General features: G+C 37.1%; 1 protein-coding gene across 2 annotated transcripts; it reads right to left on the bottom strand.

The window, feature by feature from the left end:
* Positions 1–4494: 4494 nt before the first annotated feature.
* NRSN1 (neurensin 1) lies at positions 4495–18438 on the bottom strand. Of its 2 annotated transcripts, none has more exons than XM_034429256.3 (3): positions 18247–18438; positions 10094–10294; positions 4495–7107 (listed from the first exon to the last, which is right to left on the bottom strand). In XM_034429256.3, exons 2-3 carry the CDS (start codon positions 10283–10285, stop codon positions 6709–6711), a joined length of 591 nt encoding a protein of 196 aa, XP_034285147.1. In that variant the 5' UTR covers positions 10286–10294; positions 18247–18438; the 3' UTR covers positions 4495–6708. The 2 variants fall into 2 exon arrangements, with proteins under 2 accessions (XP_034285147.1, XP_060538065.1); XM_060682082.2 differs by lacking the exon at positions 18247–18438 and adding an exon at positions 12151–12830.
* Between the last annotated feature and the right edge of the window lie 278 nt (positions 18439–18716).

Below are 18716 nucleotides of genomic sequence, written 5' to 3'. Positions count from 1 at the left end.
TAATATAATAAAATCACCCCCCACCAAGGAATGGTTCTCCTTGAGGAAAGAGTACTTGTTTGTCACCTGTTTTACTTATTAAAAGTTTCCTTTACGAACTGTTCACTGACCCCCTTAATTCTGACAACTCTGCTCCATAATGGAAGACAAATCTTTTGAACAACTTGTGTTTCTGTGGTCTCTATCCTTCCAGCTTCTGTTGTCTTTAGGTTTAGTGAAACCCAGAGCAGAAATTCTCCAGTAAGTTTATGATAACAGAGTGGCAGATGGATTTAAGGATTATGGATCATTCTCACAGGCAAGTGAGACCAGACCCCACTTTCCCCTGTTAAGCACTTCTTCAGTCCTACATCTGTTTCACATCACAGAACATCTTGCATAGTCCATTTCAATATATTCCCTATAACGATATTGGAGAATAGATGCCAGAAAATCCTTGTAGAGAGACTGATCTTGTGTTTTGACATAAACTTTAAAACCTTGCCCCTTTTCGTGTCTTCTATGACACCATCCACCCTACCTTCTTCACATCCCTCATTGATAAAACTATCTCATTGACAGGTAGAAATTTGATACCTCTGACAGTATCAAAACTCGCAGTGGTTAAGTTCTTATCTATTCTAGTTCTCTTTTTAGGCTTTTCTTCTGTTTTAGTCTTTACTTGTATTATAATTTCATTGCATTTTATTGTTTTTTATTTCCCTTTTTTAACCTGATAACCATTCATTGTATTTTATTTTATTACTAAATAAATCCTAATCAGTCCAGGACATTATTCTGTTTCCAGTTCAGATTGGTAACTGAATGATATGTCAGCTCTGAGAATAGTACAACATCTTCAGTGCACAGGAAGGCCACACCCCCGCCCCCGCCATGTATGGGTGATGCACTTGAATAGTTCTGTTCTTGAACTGATGATGTTACCTAGTTTGGGTAATGAAAGGTCTGCATGAAAACAACCAAGCTGAAAGAGCACCAAAGCCCCCTCATTTCAGCCCTGGGCTACAAATATTCTTCTTTTATTCTATTTATCTCTGTCCTTCATCACCCAACAATTCATATGTCTGAATTGTCTAACTTACTGTGGCTAATAGTAATATTAGTTGTGTTACTTACATTTACCTCTTAATTAATGTGAGTTTTTAAATTTTTGAACAATATATACAGATGGAAAACATACCTCTGAGTTCTGCCCATGCTAAGACCTCCTGCTTGGAGTCAGCCAATATTATGTGACGCTGGATGACTCTTTTCAGACTGTTAACTCGAGTGACAGGAAGGCCTGCTCTTGTCCCTTCCATTTCCCCTCAACTAGAATGCTGGTGTTAAGATACCCTCTGGCTAATGGGGTCACTATTCACATTCACATCTGTCTCCCACTGATGTGTAAGTCATGTGTATGTAGACAAGAAGAACTAAGGTAGCCTTTCTGTCTCTCTCTTTTATCTCACTATGAGATATTACTGCAGGCTGTTTATTCTCAGTAGGGTGTTGATAATTCATGTAAGTCAAGCTGGGAAGAAAACCATTGTAAAAGATGGATTAAGGGGGGCTAAGAAGTCACAGGGTTGGCATTCTATCATCTTCCTAGTAATTCTATCTATTGTATCCATACTTCTTGGAGTGGTGTCATGAAGGGGAACTAATTATTAAAAATGTAATTAAAATTGTATTATTACTACTATACCAGGATTGATAAATATCCTTTGGACAAGGGATTCACATGCTGCAATGAATTAGCTGGCCTTGATTACTATGTTCTTTAACTTGAGGGAAATACAACCTTAGGCAGCAATATCTGTTGATAAACCCTAACTCTTAACTCTAACCTATTTCTGTTGTCTAAGAATGAATTTTCCTAAAAGCAGCTTGTCAGACAGTTGAAGTGCTTCTTCACCATCTGCCAATTGCTGAGGTCAGTTTTTTCTATGACTCATTTATGACATTATGGGTCAACTTCTTTCTTTTATTTTGGCCATACATTTGAATCTAGTATTTACTGCATCTGGTTTGAATGAGGTTTTAATCTATTTGCCTATTCTTATTTTTATGCGTTTCTCTCAATGCACAAATAAATTCTCTCAGTGCAAATGTACCCAATGCCTTTTGGAAGACAGGAGAGCAAATCTGTTCAATAACAAATGTAAATGGATCAGACAAATGGAACAATAAAAGAATGCAACACTATCAATTTTGTTTAGTTCAGCCTAGTGACCAAAAAACCAACCTTGCTCCTTAAGTATCTATAAAAGTCGTTTATGTTGCTCCCACAACTGTGGACATTGAAGAAGGGAAAAGCTGATTGCCAAGTCTTAGAATTTGTATTGACCAAACATGCCAAAATGTTGAAATCCTAGACGGCTTTTCATTCTTGACAACATTGCTGTTGAAAATGCATCTGCTCTTTTCTGAACAACACTGTTCTTGACAGCTTTAGGGTTTTTTCTCTAAAAATTCATGTAAATTATTTTTTCAATCTAACTTCAAAACATCATGTTATCAAAATGCAACTGAGAAATATGGTGACTATCTCAGACATCACTGTGAATGTTCTTCATGGAACTGTACCGGGAGACTCAAAATGTCACATTTCTGTTCTTCCCAGTCTTTAATTAAAGTTCCCCTGGAAAGGTCACAGAGCCCAATTTTGCTATTGCCCTTATGTTGCCTTCTTGACAGAAGTGAGGAAAAACTACAGTGAATAAGACATCCATGAAAAGAGCAAGATCAGTCTTACGGTTAAGATTTCCTATAATGGCTCTAAAGTACATCCTAGGAAAAGAGAGATAGAATCATTTATATAATTACCTCTTGAAGAATTACTGAATTATTTCTTGAAGCATTTCAAGAATTACCAACATTCTTATCCTTCTATTTATTTATTTTTTGACACATTTCAAATACCTTGTTTTAATAATAGCTGCAATCTGTCCCATAAGATTGACTGCTATGATTAACTTTTTAATGCAGGAAAGGATGCTGTGGGGGGGGGGGAGAGTGGGATGTTTAACATTTTCCATGACATTTGTAGCTGAGGGCATTTTCCCATGTCACATTTCTATTTGCTTGTCCCTCTAGAATATTTTGAAGGCAGCTGTCACTATAGCTGATGGAAACTAATCAACTAATCAAGGAGAGAACCAACTAGAACTAAGGAAAAAATTTCCTGACAGATAGAACAATTAATCAGTGGACGGACTTGTTTCCAGATGTTGTGGGTGTTCCAATATTGGAGGTTTTTAAAAAGAGATTGGACAACAATTTGTCTGAAATGGTATAGAGTTTCTTGCTTGAGCAGGGGGTAGGACTAGAAGACCTCCAAGGTCCCTTCCAACTCTATTATTCTATTCTATTCTATCCTTGGAGTGAAACATCCAACGTCCCTTCCAATTCTGTTATTCTGTTATTCTGGTATGTGAGAATGACCTTGGCAGAGAGGAGGGAGAGCCACAGAGTGAACAATTGTCATGTAAAAGGCATCTCAGTCCACAGGGAGAAGGGGGTGGCATGGGAAGGATGTCAGAAGGAACCCTCTCTAGTTTTTCAGGGAGTAAAAAGAGGGCAAGGAAAAAATACAGTCATGCAAGATTCTGTTTTTGTAACCCTACAATAAAAACAGAGTTAGTGGTCATAATTGTGCTTCTTGTCTGTCTACCTCAGACTAATGAAGCGCCATGAAATGCTCCTTTCAGCTAATTGGTGAGAGAAAACAAAACCTGTTGTTAGGGTTCCATATCTAAGTTATGGCAGTTCTTAAAATAACAATATCCCTCAGCCCCTACTTCCAATGGAAAGGGAAAAATAAATTGCTGGTTCTTCTCCCATCTCTCTGTTTTCAGGATATGCTGTGTACATGTGTCTAGCTGTTTTGCAGACAACAATAGCAATAATAAACCTTCTTAAAGGTTTCTTAGGTTAAACTTTGCAGCCAGGTTATGGCTGTCCCAAAGGTGCTTTTTCCAAAAGGCAACTGGTTTTCTTGGCTTTTTTCTTTGAAAACTTTTCGCTTCTCATCCAAGAAGCTACTTCAATTCTATTGCAGAATTGAAGTCTAATTGTCTCCCCCCCCCAAAGGTGCTTCCAGAATATCACTGTAAAACTTTGCATTTCCTTTCCCCAACTTCCATAATATAAAGTTACTGTCAGGTTTCAATGTCGTCTCAAATAAAATAAATTGCATTTCCAAACAAATAGTCAAGAGTAAATGCAGGTTGAAGTGCTGACAGTTACCAAATTGGTCTAAATCATAGCATTGTTTATTTAATGTATAGCTTAATGTGTTTTGTGAACCCAACCATCTGTAACTTGTTTAATAAACTAAGGCCAAACAATGTATGAGCCCAATCAGTAATTCCTAGGTGACACTGAACATTTAATATATATAACAGTTTAATATATATAGTTATAACTAACTAACTAACTAACTAACTAACTAACTAACTAACTAACTAAATAAATAAATAAATAAATAAATAAATCACCTCATCAAGGAAGTTAGTTCTCAATAGTTTTATTAGTCCATTGGAAAAAATATACGGAATTGTAGGGTAACACATGTTGTCAAATAATACAAAGTTCACATTTTTACATAGGTTATTTTTTTTAGTTCCATTGATAAAAGGGTTGACAGTAACTGTCTCTTGAGACATGTATGATTTATATTTTTAGTGAAAAGGTAAAACAGTAAGTAAGCATTTTCACAGCTGTTCTCTGCTTAAGGATAAGTTTGCTTTCTTAATCAGAAACATAATATCTGATACTTCAACTCAAGATCAAACAGATTCAAGGAAAGATGGAAGAATATCTCAGACATCAAAATAAATGCAATACTTCCCGACGTTCTTCCTACAACAGTCCTGCTGAAATTAATAACAAATCACGGACAGGGATGTTGATAGTGATTTTCACAAATGGAATAGGCCAACCTTGCTGTGGCTTTTTCTCTCTGTGTATGCAGATATGTATGTATGTATGTATGTATGTATGTATGTATGTATGTATGTATGTATATATATATATGTATGTACCCTGTTTCCCTGAAAATAAGACCCAACCGGAAAACAAGTCCTAGCATGATTTTTCCAGGATGCTCATAATATAAGCCCTACCCCCAAAATAAGCCCCAGTTAAGATTGTCAGCCAGATGATGCATTTAGTACCATATTTTCCCAAAACTAAGACCTAACCAGAAAATAAGCCCTAATGCAACTTTTGGAGCAAAAATTAATATAAGACCCGGTCTTATTTTCTGGAAAACACAGGTATGTATGTATGTATATATGTATGCATGTATGTATGTATGTATGTAATGTGTATGTGTGTTTGTGTAGTGGGTGTACGTGTTCCCACCATGACATTCTTCTTCTTCTCTTCTTCTTCTTCGTTACTCCCTCTTTACTGCTTCGGATATCAAAGTAGATATAAAGTTCTGGTTCTTGCTCTTCTGGTTACTTGATGCTGTTGTAGTGTGTCTTTGATAGCCATGACATTAAAAGGAAGAATCTCCATATGCCTATATACACTATAAGAGCTCTATGTATAAATCCAAATGCGATGATATTTTTATTGCCCTTCCCTTGTTCTAGTAAAACTGTGCACCCTGTCTAGCACAATCAGTCCATGTTTTTTTCTTCATAAGCGCTCAAGGCCAGACCTGCAACTGAGTTCATTAATTCTGTATTCTTTTCTATGCTAAACACTGGGCACCTTTCATAATAGCCTTGGTGAATCTTAATAGAAACGGAGAGTTAAAAAAATAAAGATATATGTAGGCTGAGGGATTGAGAGTGACCCTAGAAGAAACCTGTTCAGTGCAGCCTTTCTTTCAATGATTACAAATGTCGTAATCGCTTTAAAAAGATGAGCTTTTGATCAATATGATAAATTGACCTATATACTATATATTTTGACTTAAAAGTGGCACCATCATTTGCTACTGTTATTATATATAATGGCTGGGAATGAATTTGCACAGTGAAGCAAAGCTGCATTGTGCAAGAGGACGAGACTGTGGTTTTCTGGTTTGGGGAGTGATGTTTTCTATGTTTTTAAAACAGTATTAAGCCTCTTTGAGATACAAAACACAAGCAAATTGTGTTCCCCTCTCAAAAGAGTGACAAGCTGAAAATCACAATTGCAGTAGGAAGAAGCTTCGGCAGCATATGATGGATTTTTTTTTTTTTATGTTTGCATAAGGTGTGGTTCTGCTTGCACTCCAGGGGAATAAACGTAATTCTATTCCAGGGGAATAGAAACAGAAATTGCCTGCTTTCTGCTCTCTGATACATGCACACTCAGAGTTTTTGTGGGACTCTGACCATTCTTTTTGAACAGGACACAATTTAAATTGTTCACACTAAACAGACAGACATATTCATTATTTAAATAAGGAATAAAATATGTAACAAGGATGAGCTAAATAGAGAAGAATGAACCATGTTCTGGAAGGGAGAACCTAAATGGTTCTGTGGACATTAAAAAAAACCCCTTCACAACATACATGATAACGCTTTATTGAAACCAATGATGGCTGAACCTTCACTTCCTTGTCACTCCTGTAGTCCTATCAAAATAGGGGTTTCCCCCCCCTGCCTGCTTCTTTTCCTGCTGAGTGCAGAACTGCCGCACTGCAAACCCAGGTTCAAGTGCTAGTCAAGACCACCTTTTCAAATTCACAAGAAGGGTGTGTTAGGATAGAGAGAACAGGAATCAGGTCTCAGATAATGGTTGGATATTTTGAACTTTGGACAATGTAACGGGTATCTTGGATTCTCCAGGTGCTGGGGCTTTTGTGACTGGATATGTCTGGACTTTCATATCTGCTATTCTCTCTTTAAATTTCTGTTGCAGGTACTTTTCTTCTTTCGAGTAGCTTTTTGCAAATGCGGACATAAGTAAACAGGCTGCCATTGTGGTCCCTCCAATGCAAAATAATATTGCTCCTGCCAACTTACACACATCAAGGGCTCGGTTAAATTGGACAGCATGGGAATCCACTACCACAAAATCTTCTACTCCAAGGGCTTCAATTTTGGGGGTTACCAGAAACCCTACTACAAGAACTATAATCCCTGTCAGCATAAACATTGTCCCCGAGATGAGTCCAATCTGAAAAACAGAGAGATTTCAGAAAACAACAAGGCTATTTTCTATTCTGATGGCTTTTGCTTTGTGGCTATAGTCTTAGATGTTAAACGTATCTAATGTGTCACTGATATTTATAGAAACTTAAGTTGCTAAGGGCTTTTATCCCGTTGACAGATGAATCTATTCTCTGATGGAAAAGTTTGGGGTGGAAATTCTGGCAATTGCTGTCTTACCACATCTAGAGAGTTTTGAGATCAGGGATAGCTGTTTATAAACAACATAGTTATCAATATCCAAGTCCCATGAAAATCAATAGGGTCTTTATCACCCTACTGACTACAGACATATCTAATAAACAAAATGAACAATAAATAAATCACTCTGTGTGTGTGTATGTATGTATGTATGTATGTATGTATGTATGTATGTATGTATATATATATATATATATATGTAGGTCTTTGGATATTCGGGTCTTCTCCCACGTAAAATTGGAACTGTCTTGGCGACGTTTTGACGAAGTCTCATTCGTCATCTTCAGGCTGGTGTTCTCGGCTTCGTGCTTCCAGGAGCAATGTGAGATCGCAGCTGTCTCTTCCTTTTAACTGCTAGTGGGGGTGTGAGCTGATTGGGTGGGGACTTGGCTGTGTTCTGATTGGGTGGAGGTGTGTTCTGATTGGTTAGGGGCTTGGCTGTGCTCTGATTGGATGGGGGGTTGGTTGTGCTCTGATTGGCTGGGGGTGTGTTCTGTTTGGGTGGGGGTTTGGTTGTGCTCAGCTTAGTCTGAGTCGCAGGGGGATTTGAGCTGGTGAGCTGCGTTGCTGTTGTTTGGCTTCGTGTTTGTGGCCGTGCGAGCTCTTCATGGTGGGTGTCAGTCTGCTTCATGTATGGATTGGAGGGGTTTAAAGTGGCTAATGATGCAGCTGCGGTCTGGCTTCTGGTCCTTGGTCGTGGCTCATTATCAGTGTGGGTTTGAGTCTGCTTTCTGCATGGATGTGTGGTGGTGACATCCTGTGTGGCTCTCGTGAGTGTGGGTCTGGTGTCATTCATCGTGTTAGGGACTCGTTTGTCAATAAGGGTGGGTTTCCAAATGGCTGGTAGGCAGGAGGTATCGTCTCGTTTGTTCATGCTGTGTGGGCGTTTTTCTATCTCGATGGCTTCTCTGATTATTCTGTTGTTAAAGTGTTCAGTTTTGGCGATAGTTCTGGTCTTTTTAAAGTCAATATCATGTCCTGTGGCTTGAAGGTGTTGGACCAGGGAAGAAGTTGGTTCCTCTTTTCTGACTGAGTTCTTGTGTTCTTCTATGCGTGCACTTATTCGTCTGTTGGTTTGTCCGATGTATGTGGTGGGGCAGGCGGTGCATGGGATTTCATATACTCCTTGATTTTCTAACTCAATTTTGTCTTTGGGGTTCCTTAGGATGGTGGATATTTTTCGGTTTGTGCAGAATGCTGTCTTGATGTTATGTTTGTGGAGGATTTTGCTTATTCTGTCTGTGGTGCCTTTTATGTATGGGAGCACAGCCAAGCCCCTAACCAATCAGAACACATCTCCACCCAATCAGAACACAGCCAAGTTCCCACCTAATCAGCTCACACCCCCACTAGCAGTTAAAAGGAAGAGACAGCTGCGATCTCACATTGCTCCTGGAAGCACGAAGCCGAGAACACCAGCCTGAAGATGACGATTGAGACTTCGTCGAAACGTCGCCAAGACACTTCCAATTTTACGTGGGAGAAGACCCGAATAACCAAAGACCTACATACAAACACCCACGAAAACCTGAGAAAACACACACACACACACACACACACACACACACACACACACATATATATATATATATATGCATATTCTTTCTAGCCAGGTTTTACCTACGTAAACTAAGTTGTTCTGCAGCCCTGGTTCTGTGAAATCTCATTCACAAGCTTCTGGGCTTTTTTTCTGTTGACAAACTGCAACTCTGTGTTGCTCTCTGGGAGACTCAGATAGCTATTTCTGCCTTTTAAGGCGTCGTCAGTGAGCCACACCCACTTCTCAGATATCCTCCCTGTAAAGGTACAATGTGTCTTTTTCTTTTTCATAGGCTTTTATGTGCATATTCTTTCTAGAATATGCACATAAAAGCCTACGAAAAAGAAAAAGACATATATATATATATATATATATATATATATATATATATATATATATAAAATTTATAGTTCACTGATAAAGAAATAAAGGGAGACTACTATAGATCTATTTCAAGCTATTTAGCTCTCATCAGCTAAGGGTATGGCTAGCTGATGAGAGCTAAATAGCTTGAAATAGATCTATACTAGTCTCCCTTTATTTCTTTATCAGCGAAATATAAATGTGGTATAAAATGGTTTGCCGTGAATGCGACTGCATTGGAGCTGAAAGACGAAAGGGAAGCAGAATGCTCCCTGTTGGGGTAGACCAGGTGCCTTGTTAGAAAAACAATATATACGTATGTATGTATGTATGTATGTATGTATGTATGTATGTATAAGCTTTTGATTTAATAAAAAATATCCTTTCTGTAAACATTTGCATTTCTAACTTGAATGCTATGTTTTCCTTCTATTACTCTCCCAATGATGGAATTTGGGACAATTTATTCTGAAACAAAAAGGACTGCTTTTTGGTCTAATATTCATTTCAAATATCTGATCTTGAAGGGAGATAGTTTAGAAGACAGGGAGTTTAATGAAGATTTACATAACTTGTATCTACCATTTGGCCTAATATGCCTTCCAGTTTTCTGCTTTCAAAATAAAAGGAGTTTGACAGCTGAGAATAAATACACTGTGTATTTATTGATTTATTAAAATAAATACCCCACCTTTCCATCACACATAGCGCTTATGGCAAAGTAGTCCTAAAATAGTTATAATGGAAATGTTAAAAACCTATCAGTCATTCGTGCTTATGGGTTGTGATGCCTTTGGAATCAAACACTCCACAGATCTGCGACAAGACAATTATTAGGTAGTAGCTGTACCTTCCAAAATGTAGAGCTCCACTTGTTGGGTGATCTCTGGATCTGAAAATCATCATCATACTCCCAAATGGATCCTGTGCAGTCTTCATAAAACTGATGCAGGTAAGAGCGAACTCCATAGCGCTGGTAACCACCCTCTGTGGAACCCTGTTGTCCCTGCTTTGATGCATAAATGTCAGCATACGCACTCATCCTTCCCACCTGCAATGAGACAGAATGGACACTTGGATCCCACAGAGCTATAATTGGGTTGTGCCAATTATCAGAATGATCTCGAAAAAAAATTGAAAAACCTCATCAGAGAAATTTTCCAGTGAAATATATTTAATGTTAGATATTTAGATTAGAATAGATGGTTTTTAAAACAACAAGCTTAAGTATTCTTTCAGATCTTTGATTTTCTAGATGACTGGATCAATTATTTAGAGAGGATCTGTTAAAAATCACACACACACACACCGGTCACCACTCTATGAGGTTTGTGGATTATGGGTTGGACTTCCCCTATTAAATATGTACAGCCTGAATCAAAGCCTCAAACCAATCAATTTAATGATGCAAGATTATAGCTCCAAAGAATTCTGAGTAGAGACATTAATCTTCTTTATTTTTTATTTTATCATTTATTATTAGTTTTATGATTATGCATTTTTATTTTATTACATTTCTTTACACCACCCAGAGTCCTCTGGGATTAGGGCAGGTTATCAATATTAGCTCTACCATTTAGGCAAGCCAATGGCAGACATAGTTTGCTTAGAATATTGTGCTAACCATAAATTCTTTAAATATAGTTTGTTAAATAGGGCAGAATTGGCAGGGTTAACATAACATGCTATAAACTGTAGCTTAGACCAGTATAATTCATTTTTGTTCATACATTAAGCAAATTGAAACTATATCCTAGCACAATATGTTAACAAACTTAATGAATCAGACAATTCTGACCATTACTGACTTATATTTCTTCAATATAAGAAAGCCTTTCATGTTTCTACAGTCACTGAAACAATGTCTGTATCATTCATAGTTTTTCTTTACTAGGATACCAAACTGACTTGTGGGAAAAATGTTTGCAGACTTTTTTCATGGAAGTATGTATGTCATATACTTGATCCATAAAATTCTTTCCTGTTAATAAATATAGCACCTAAGACTCTTAAATTTTAAATCCATTCATATTTACCAATAACTAAAATGTGATTTCAGGCAAAACCCGGAAGCAATATGGTTGAGTTTATTGCAGGTCTACTGGAGCTGTGAATATAGTCAAGCACTGAACCATGAAAATGAGTTTAATCGGAAGAGTATAAAAGAAGTGTGAAGTGTGAAGATCAACAGAATCTCAAGTGAATCACTGTGCTTGCTATCTAAAACAGGATGTGATTTCCTTTTATAGATGTTCCCTGAAACATTTTGATTTAAACCAGATTAACTGCTCACTACTCTTGTTTTTAAGTTTATTCTTATAGTGGGTTCAGATGTCACATCCCTTTTCAAGTAGGCAATCAGAACAATTAGCTGCAAAAGAGGCAGCCCTATTCAGATAAACTATGATAGAGAAGGAGCACCAGCCTCCATATTTTTAATTATATGGCAATCAGAAGGCAATCACATTCAAATGACAGAACCTAGCATAGATCCTGATATTTTCATCACTATGAAAATATCATCCTCAAATTCTTCAGATTATATCAGGGTTCAGAGTAAATATGCATTGTATTTTTCCAACCTCCTATGAGTTATATTTTGACTAGCAATAGAACAGCAATTCTAGATAAAATTTTGTTTTTCTGCTATAACAGATTAATTCCTTTTTTAATGTGCAACCACTTTTTCCAAAGTGTTGAATTTAGAACCTCTAGAGAATTTCAAAGTTCATAATATTGATAGCTAATGTTATTCAATATTGATAAAAATTTGCTCTGATGTTCTATTACTTTCTTCTATCATGAACTGTCCTTTGAATGGGCAATGTATGGCCATAATATTGTATATGGACTTATTAAGAGGATGGCTTGTTGCATCAGGACAAGGAAAGACCAGGTGTTACATACCTGATGGACATGGCAACTTGCATCACTCTTGCATTGGGATCATCAATCCTTAGTCATATCTTAGAGACAACCTCTTGTAGTTTTGGATGGAATAATATGTTTGGGGTTTCTTTTTTTGAGTAGCAATAGTCATGAATACCGCATGAAGTAGTTACTGTATTGGCAAAAAATTCTGAAATATATTGAATTCAAACCAGAAAGTTGGACAGAGAGATATAATTATTTGTCCATCTTTACTTCTATCCAACTGAATTATAGCCAACAAGTTCTCTAGATTTGCACAAGCCCTCTGTCATTATAGCACTTGGTTCTTCACTAAAGGTTGGACTGAATAATATTTTTGGGGCAAGAGAGTTAACTGCCTGACAAATACATTTTCCTTTTAAATTTTCGTACACCAGTTTCTCTAGCTGTTTTTTTTTTTAAAGCTGGTGTTAGTAACCACAACTGTGTTTAATTTTTACTGTCTCTGTTATTGTTGTACTTTAAATTATTCAGTTATTTCTTGTAAGACACCCAGAGAATTCTGTGCTAAGTTGGCCTATAAAATTGTAATAATTGTACTGTTGGTCTATAAATACTGTTAGCACTGTTAGGTTAACAAGGCCAATAATAACAAAGACTAACCTTAAAGATTAGCATATAGCATAAGGTTTATTATTTGCACAATTATCTATTGCAGAAGAAAATATCTCAGTGATAATGCATTTAAAGTACTGTCATATGTTTTTATTGCAACAAATAACCTGGCTACCCTTTAGGAAATGATATTTACACTTAATTGAAAGTTGATTTTGCTATCATAGAATCATATTTGTCCATGTAAATAGGGCATAGGATGATTATTTTTGCACTAGTTTGAAGTAGTGATATATCAAAACCTTTTCACTGGCAATCTGCTCTGGGAAATTGTTTGTTCGGGTTATTAAGGCAATTAATAACCCAAACAAACGTTGTCACTTCATCCATAGACTGATGAAGCCCTTTCTGTGCATTTAACCCATTTGTGCACACTTTAGCAACAGGCTATTCAATCTGACAAAGTTCACACACTACTACAGCAGGGTTGGCAACACATCTTTTATTATTGTTAATTTTGCTGTCTGTGGTGCAGGTGGAATTTCTTTAGACGCTAGACTAATTGGAGAGTAAGCAGTTAGTTCAAAAGTTCATAAGTCATTTTAATGTAGCATCTTACCTCTTGCCAATCTTCTATTTCCTTTTCTCCCTCCACAAATGAGAAAGAGATATCAACACGAACAACAATATACCTCTCTATAACACTGCACACATTCTCAATCTAATTTATTCTGAACAGCAGTCAATGATCATGGCCATTGAGTAATGCCCCATGTTTTCCTGGTGGACATTTCATGGAGGCAGTCAAACTCATATAGCATTATTTACATGCACTACTAGCAATATAATCCATCCTTAACAATAGGATGTAATCCAGTCCATTCATCATATAACTTTGGGAAGGAAGTAATTCGTGGCTCATGTAACAATAACAGATTCAGTTCTTGCTTATTAAACTTGTTTATTAAAAATTTCCCACTTGATTTTGGCTAAGCAATAGCATCCATCTACTGCTGAATGTCACATAACATATATAGATCCCCAGCTTTTGAATGTATTCAATTTATGATATGATCTATTGGTCCAATTGATATTTCATGTACACAAGCAAAGTTCAACTCAGTATACTTCATAATCCATTGCTGAGGCACTTTGGACCGGTCATCTATCTCAGTCCAATTTACCTCACAGGATTATTGTTGTGGGAAAAGTAGGAGGAGGAAGGAGTATTAGGTATATATATTATAAAAATAATAAAAGATGGATTTAAAAAATCTAAATAAATAAATAAAATATTGACTAATTGTAGTCGGGAATCATACATGTATTTCAATTTTAATTCCTCTAATAACTGAAATTACATAAAACTAAAAATTAAAATTGGGGACAATGAATGCAACTATTGCAATAATCACTGGTGGGAAAATGAATAAAAGCAGCTCCTCCAACATTATAAAATTATAAATGGATAGGTTAGGGTCGCCAAATTTGACAACATTTTGTGGACTTCAACTCTCAGAATTTCCAGCCAGAATGGCTAACTGAGGAATTCTGTCAGCTGAAGCCCACAAATCTTACAGTTATCAAGTCTGGCATAGGCTATAAAAATGCATGGGAAAAAATACCTTTATCTGGGGTGAAAAAAATAATATGGTAGGTGATGAACCCTCTTGGGATAACAATCCATTAGTGGAGTGCCATTATTGGGAAAAAATCTCTCTATAATAGCTTTAGGATGAGTACCCAGAAATATTTTCTGGAGGTATACTAAGGGTTCAGGCAGGCAGACTATATATCCATTAAGTTGAACCCATGGTAGAACCTTTCTAAAAATTTGTTAGAAAGAATGTTTTAAATTAAAGACTGCCAAACTCTGACTCATAGAGGCAGGTTCTCCCGAGGATCCATTTCTCTTTTGACATTGAGGACTTAATGCTCTCTGCTATGAAATTGGCAATGTAAGCAATCCTCTCAACTGAGAAGAGAATGTCTGGAGCTGTGCAAAGTTCATCTGCAGGTGATACAGCCACAATGTCCTGTTCCACCTGTGGACAGGCCAATCACAGACAATGGAAAGGCAAGCAAGAGAGTGATTGCATTCAGAATGGCATATGAATTTTCTCTGAAAATGATATACTACGGATTAGAAAAAACAGGATTTGCTAAAGGAATTTCTTAAGTAAGTTCCCAAATCAACCGATTTCATAAACTTGTCGATATTCATATACTCTTCATCAGTGAATCCATTTCATAATATCATTTTATAAAGGCATTTCTTTGTCTTATGCATGAGCAAATCTAATAGGAACAGCCAGCAACAAATTGCATTAGTAATTTTACCAGAAGGAAGAAAGTTAATTGATCAGCAAAGCAGAGGAAAAATAAGCTGCCATAACTACAGAGGAAGAAAGTATCAACAGATGCCTGTTTTCACAGATGAACAATATACAAATGGTAAAATATGACAAATCATTTGCCAGTCCAAAGGAAAACCAATTTTCCAAAGGAAAAACAATTTTTAAATGTAATTGGTACAAACATTTATAATTATGATTAAACAATAGTATCAGATCACCAAGAAATGACAAAAAATGCAATCAGATTTTTAGGATATGTAGTTTCATATTAGGTAATCCCATAGTATCTTCAGTTACCATGGTAAAAGCTGTCTTGAATGATTTTTTTCAGTATGATTTTATTACAGTGGTACATGTAGGCGTAATAAAATTTGTGAATAAATCAACTATATAGAGTAATACAGGAAAGAGTTGGAGAAAAAAGAAAGACTAAAATGAATTTTTATAACCCAATCTGGAACATTTTTATGAATAACCAGAAATAATTCTTAATTTAAACAATAAACCAACAGGAAAATTAATGAAACTTGTCACAATCAGTGTATGGACAAATAAAGAAACTAGAGCTTTTTAAAATGTTATGCATACTGCACTTTCTGATCTATAATACTTTTATATTAAGGGAAAAAAATCCAAAATCTGTGTTTTGGTGCAAATACCATTAACAAGAATGAACTGTTCATTGAAAAATTTTCAAAGCAAAACCTCAGTGCAAATGATCTCATGCTCTAATAAACAAGCAAAATTATATGTATAATTTTAATGAGTTTGGGGTGAGAGCTTATATGCATGCATTTATTTTCTAAAGTACCATTTTTATTTCCACAGAATAGAACAAGAAGAAATTGATAATTGATAGTCAAGTTGATTTAAAACCATGCAGTTTTTATTTTTCAAGTAAAACCAATCTATATTCATACATGCAGGTGTGCTCAGATTATGATTAATATACCTTTTGAGAAGAAGTTACAGATAATATTTTCCATATATTGATATTGAATAATTAATTTTGCAGGCTACTTCTGCTGCCTGCCGGCTGCCTGCAATTTGGCAGTTCAAATCTCACCAGGCTCAAGGTTGACTCAGCCTTCCGTCCTTCCGAAGTGGGTAAAATGAGGACCCAGATTGTTGGGGGCAATATGCTGACTCTGTAAACCACTTAGAGAGGGCTGTAAAGCACTGTGAAGTGGTATATAAGTTTAAGTGCTATTGCTATATACTTCTCTTTCACTCCATATTTCCATTTTTTTCAAGTTAAGAAAAGCTTAAACAAATTCCTTAAACTGACTGACTTCTTTGACAAAAACTATGACTATAATGCCACAACTTTAGACATTTTAAATTTCTTTATCCAATGGTATTCTATGTCCATTTTGCTCAAGGATTCTGCATACAAAGAAGCAATGTATATAGCCAGAGGAACTGCAAGAAATATATATAAAATGTTTTTCCTTTTAGCAATGGAGATGAGATACACAGGATGAAAAAAGAGGCAAGGAGTTCCGAAGGATACTATTATTGTCACTGAAAAGGACAAAGAAGTCTTAGTGATGTACCTCTACAGTTTATAATACAGTTGTACCTACAGAGGTACAATTTATATACCTCTACAGTTCAGTAACATTTTACTAATATAGCAGTGAAAACACTTACCAATAATGCAAAATGTACTTAAAAATGAACCTTGAGGTCCAACTGGGAGGGGCTACAGACAGCATTTTACTTATGATGCCACTGGCTAATTATGTTTTCATGTTCTACAGAGCAATCATCATCACAACAGAACTGCTTCTAAAAACTATTATTTTATAGCTTGGAAAAAAAGAAAATTTCTGTAACATTTCCCAAAAAGTTTGGTCAAGAAAACACTTTCTTATTTTTAGCCAATGACACATAAAACACATATTCTCTGAATGATTATTTTAAAGCTTAGAACCACAAACTGAATTGCCTGTGAACAAATCACAAAGCCTGCTGGAGAAATTGTGTTATCCAACAGTATGACATGAGTTATTATACTACGTATCACATTACCCTAGCAAAATAATAATAATAATAATGTTTACAATAGACTTGTAATACATGAATATAACTCAGAAAAAAACCCTAAAATGACAGCCAATACATTTTATGCAGAAGCCATTTTAAAAATGAGATATGAATTTCCCTTTTGAAAATAATAACAAAAGTAGTTATTATCTGTATGATCAGAGATTTGAGGGCAGTCTTCAAAAATGGCAGAATATATTCTCCTTCTAAGTCTCTACCACTAAACTCAAGGGGTGGAGTAATCTTATAGTTTTAGAAGACATGGGAGGTCTACATGAATTTATAACAAAGGTATTTAGACACGGGAGATCTAAATAAATGAAATATTGCCTTCCTGTAAGGAAGAAAAGAAGCAATTGGGATAGAAATCCACAACTGGTAGCTTTTGCTGTCTTTTTTAGAGTGTGATTTTTTTCTCCCGCCATGTCCTTCACTCTGTCCTGTCGCTCCCAAGCGGGAGCTGTCCAAGGTGCTAGAGGCAAGCAACGAGTTCTGCCAATTGTTTCAGTGGCCTCCTAAGGTCCTCGTTTAATTTATTCTTCAACGGCAAACTTCTTTTCCTCTCTCTGATGTTTTTACCCCCCATAAAACGTTTGAAGAGTCTGGCTCTTCGTGAACGGTTCGCCTTCTAAACCCTTCCTTTCCATTTTGTCCCTTCTCTTCCCCGCCTCGCTCGACCTGATTATATGTTTGAAAACCGAGAGGCCAGTCTGGAAAATAAAATACCACTCAAACAAAGCCAGCACAGCGCTTTCGAATCCCACCCACCCACCCCAAATTCCAACCGGGCTGCAAACAACTGTCTTTCTTATAAAAATGGCCATAAATTCATTATGACCGCTCTATTCTTTTGCGTTTTGTCTCTTCCCCTCGTTACTTTTTTTTTTCTTTCCCCTCCCCAAAATTGCAGGATGGAGTTGCTCGGTCAAACTCGAACCGGCGCTTTGCATTAGCAGAGATTATTTCTCCCTTCTCCCGGCTCTGCTCTCTGTGCAATGTAGGCTGGCTTGCTTCAGAGGCTCGGATCAGGCAATGGCACGACGCCAAACAAGCCGTCAATCCGAGCCCGGGTGTGAGTGAGCGGACTGCCGTCTACAAAGCGGCTGGTTACCTGATCCGCCGCTTCTTCCTCCGTCTTTCCTACCGGGCGAGCAAATGCAGCCGGGTTAGCTGCAGATCTCTCGCTCGGTTGCCATCTCTGTTCTGAGCTGCTCCAGCCTCAGATGCCACGTATTATTTACACCCCGGTGCCTGCGCATTGAGAGTCACACCGCCGTTAGACTCTGCAGGAGGAGGAGGAGGGAGGAGGAGGAGCTACCGCCGCCGCCGCCGTTTCCGAAGACCGCTCGGCCGGCCTCAATGTCTGTTGCTCATTCGGCAGGCCTCGCTTAATGGGCGCGACGAAGGCGTCCCATCATCTTAGCGCCCAGTCTTAGCTCTTTTTAGGGTACATGACTGGTAGATGATGAGTTGGCTGTATGCATCTTGGTCCCTCTGCCTCCATTGATCTCAGCACCATAGGTCCCCACAGCCAACAAAATTCTTCCCATCACCCAGAGGCAGCAAGAAGTAGTGGGTCAC

The sequence above is a fragment of the Pantherophis guttatus genome, chromosome 3, assembly GCF_059756535.1.
Source record: "Pantherophis guttatus breed Tessera chromosome 3, ASM5975653v1, whole genome shotgun sequence".
Classification (NCBI taxonomy): Eukaryota; Metazoa; Chordata; class Lepidosauria; order Squamata; family Colubridae; genus Pantherophis; species Pantherophis guttatus.
This window is presented reverse-complemented; position numbering and strand designations above follow the sequence as displayed.

What these genes read in the sequence shown, in the direction of transcription:
- NRSN1 (XM_034429256.3), bottom strand. Translation starts at nt 10,285, where the DNA reads ATGAGTGCGTATGCTGACATTTATGCATCAAAGCAGGGACAACAGGGT. An exon ending in GGAGCTCTACATTTTGGAAG is followed by an intron (nt 7,108 to 10,093) that starts GTACAGCTACTA and finishes TCTGTTTTTCAG; the next exon opens with ATTGGACTCATCTCGGGGAC.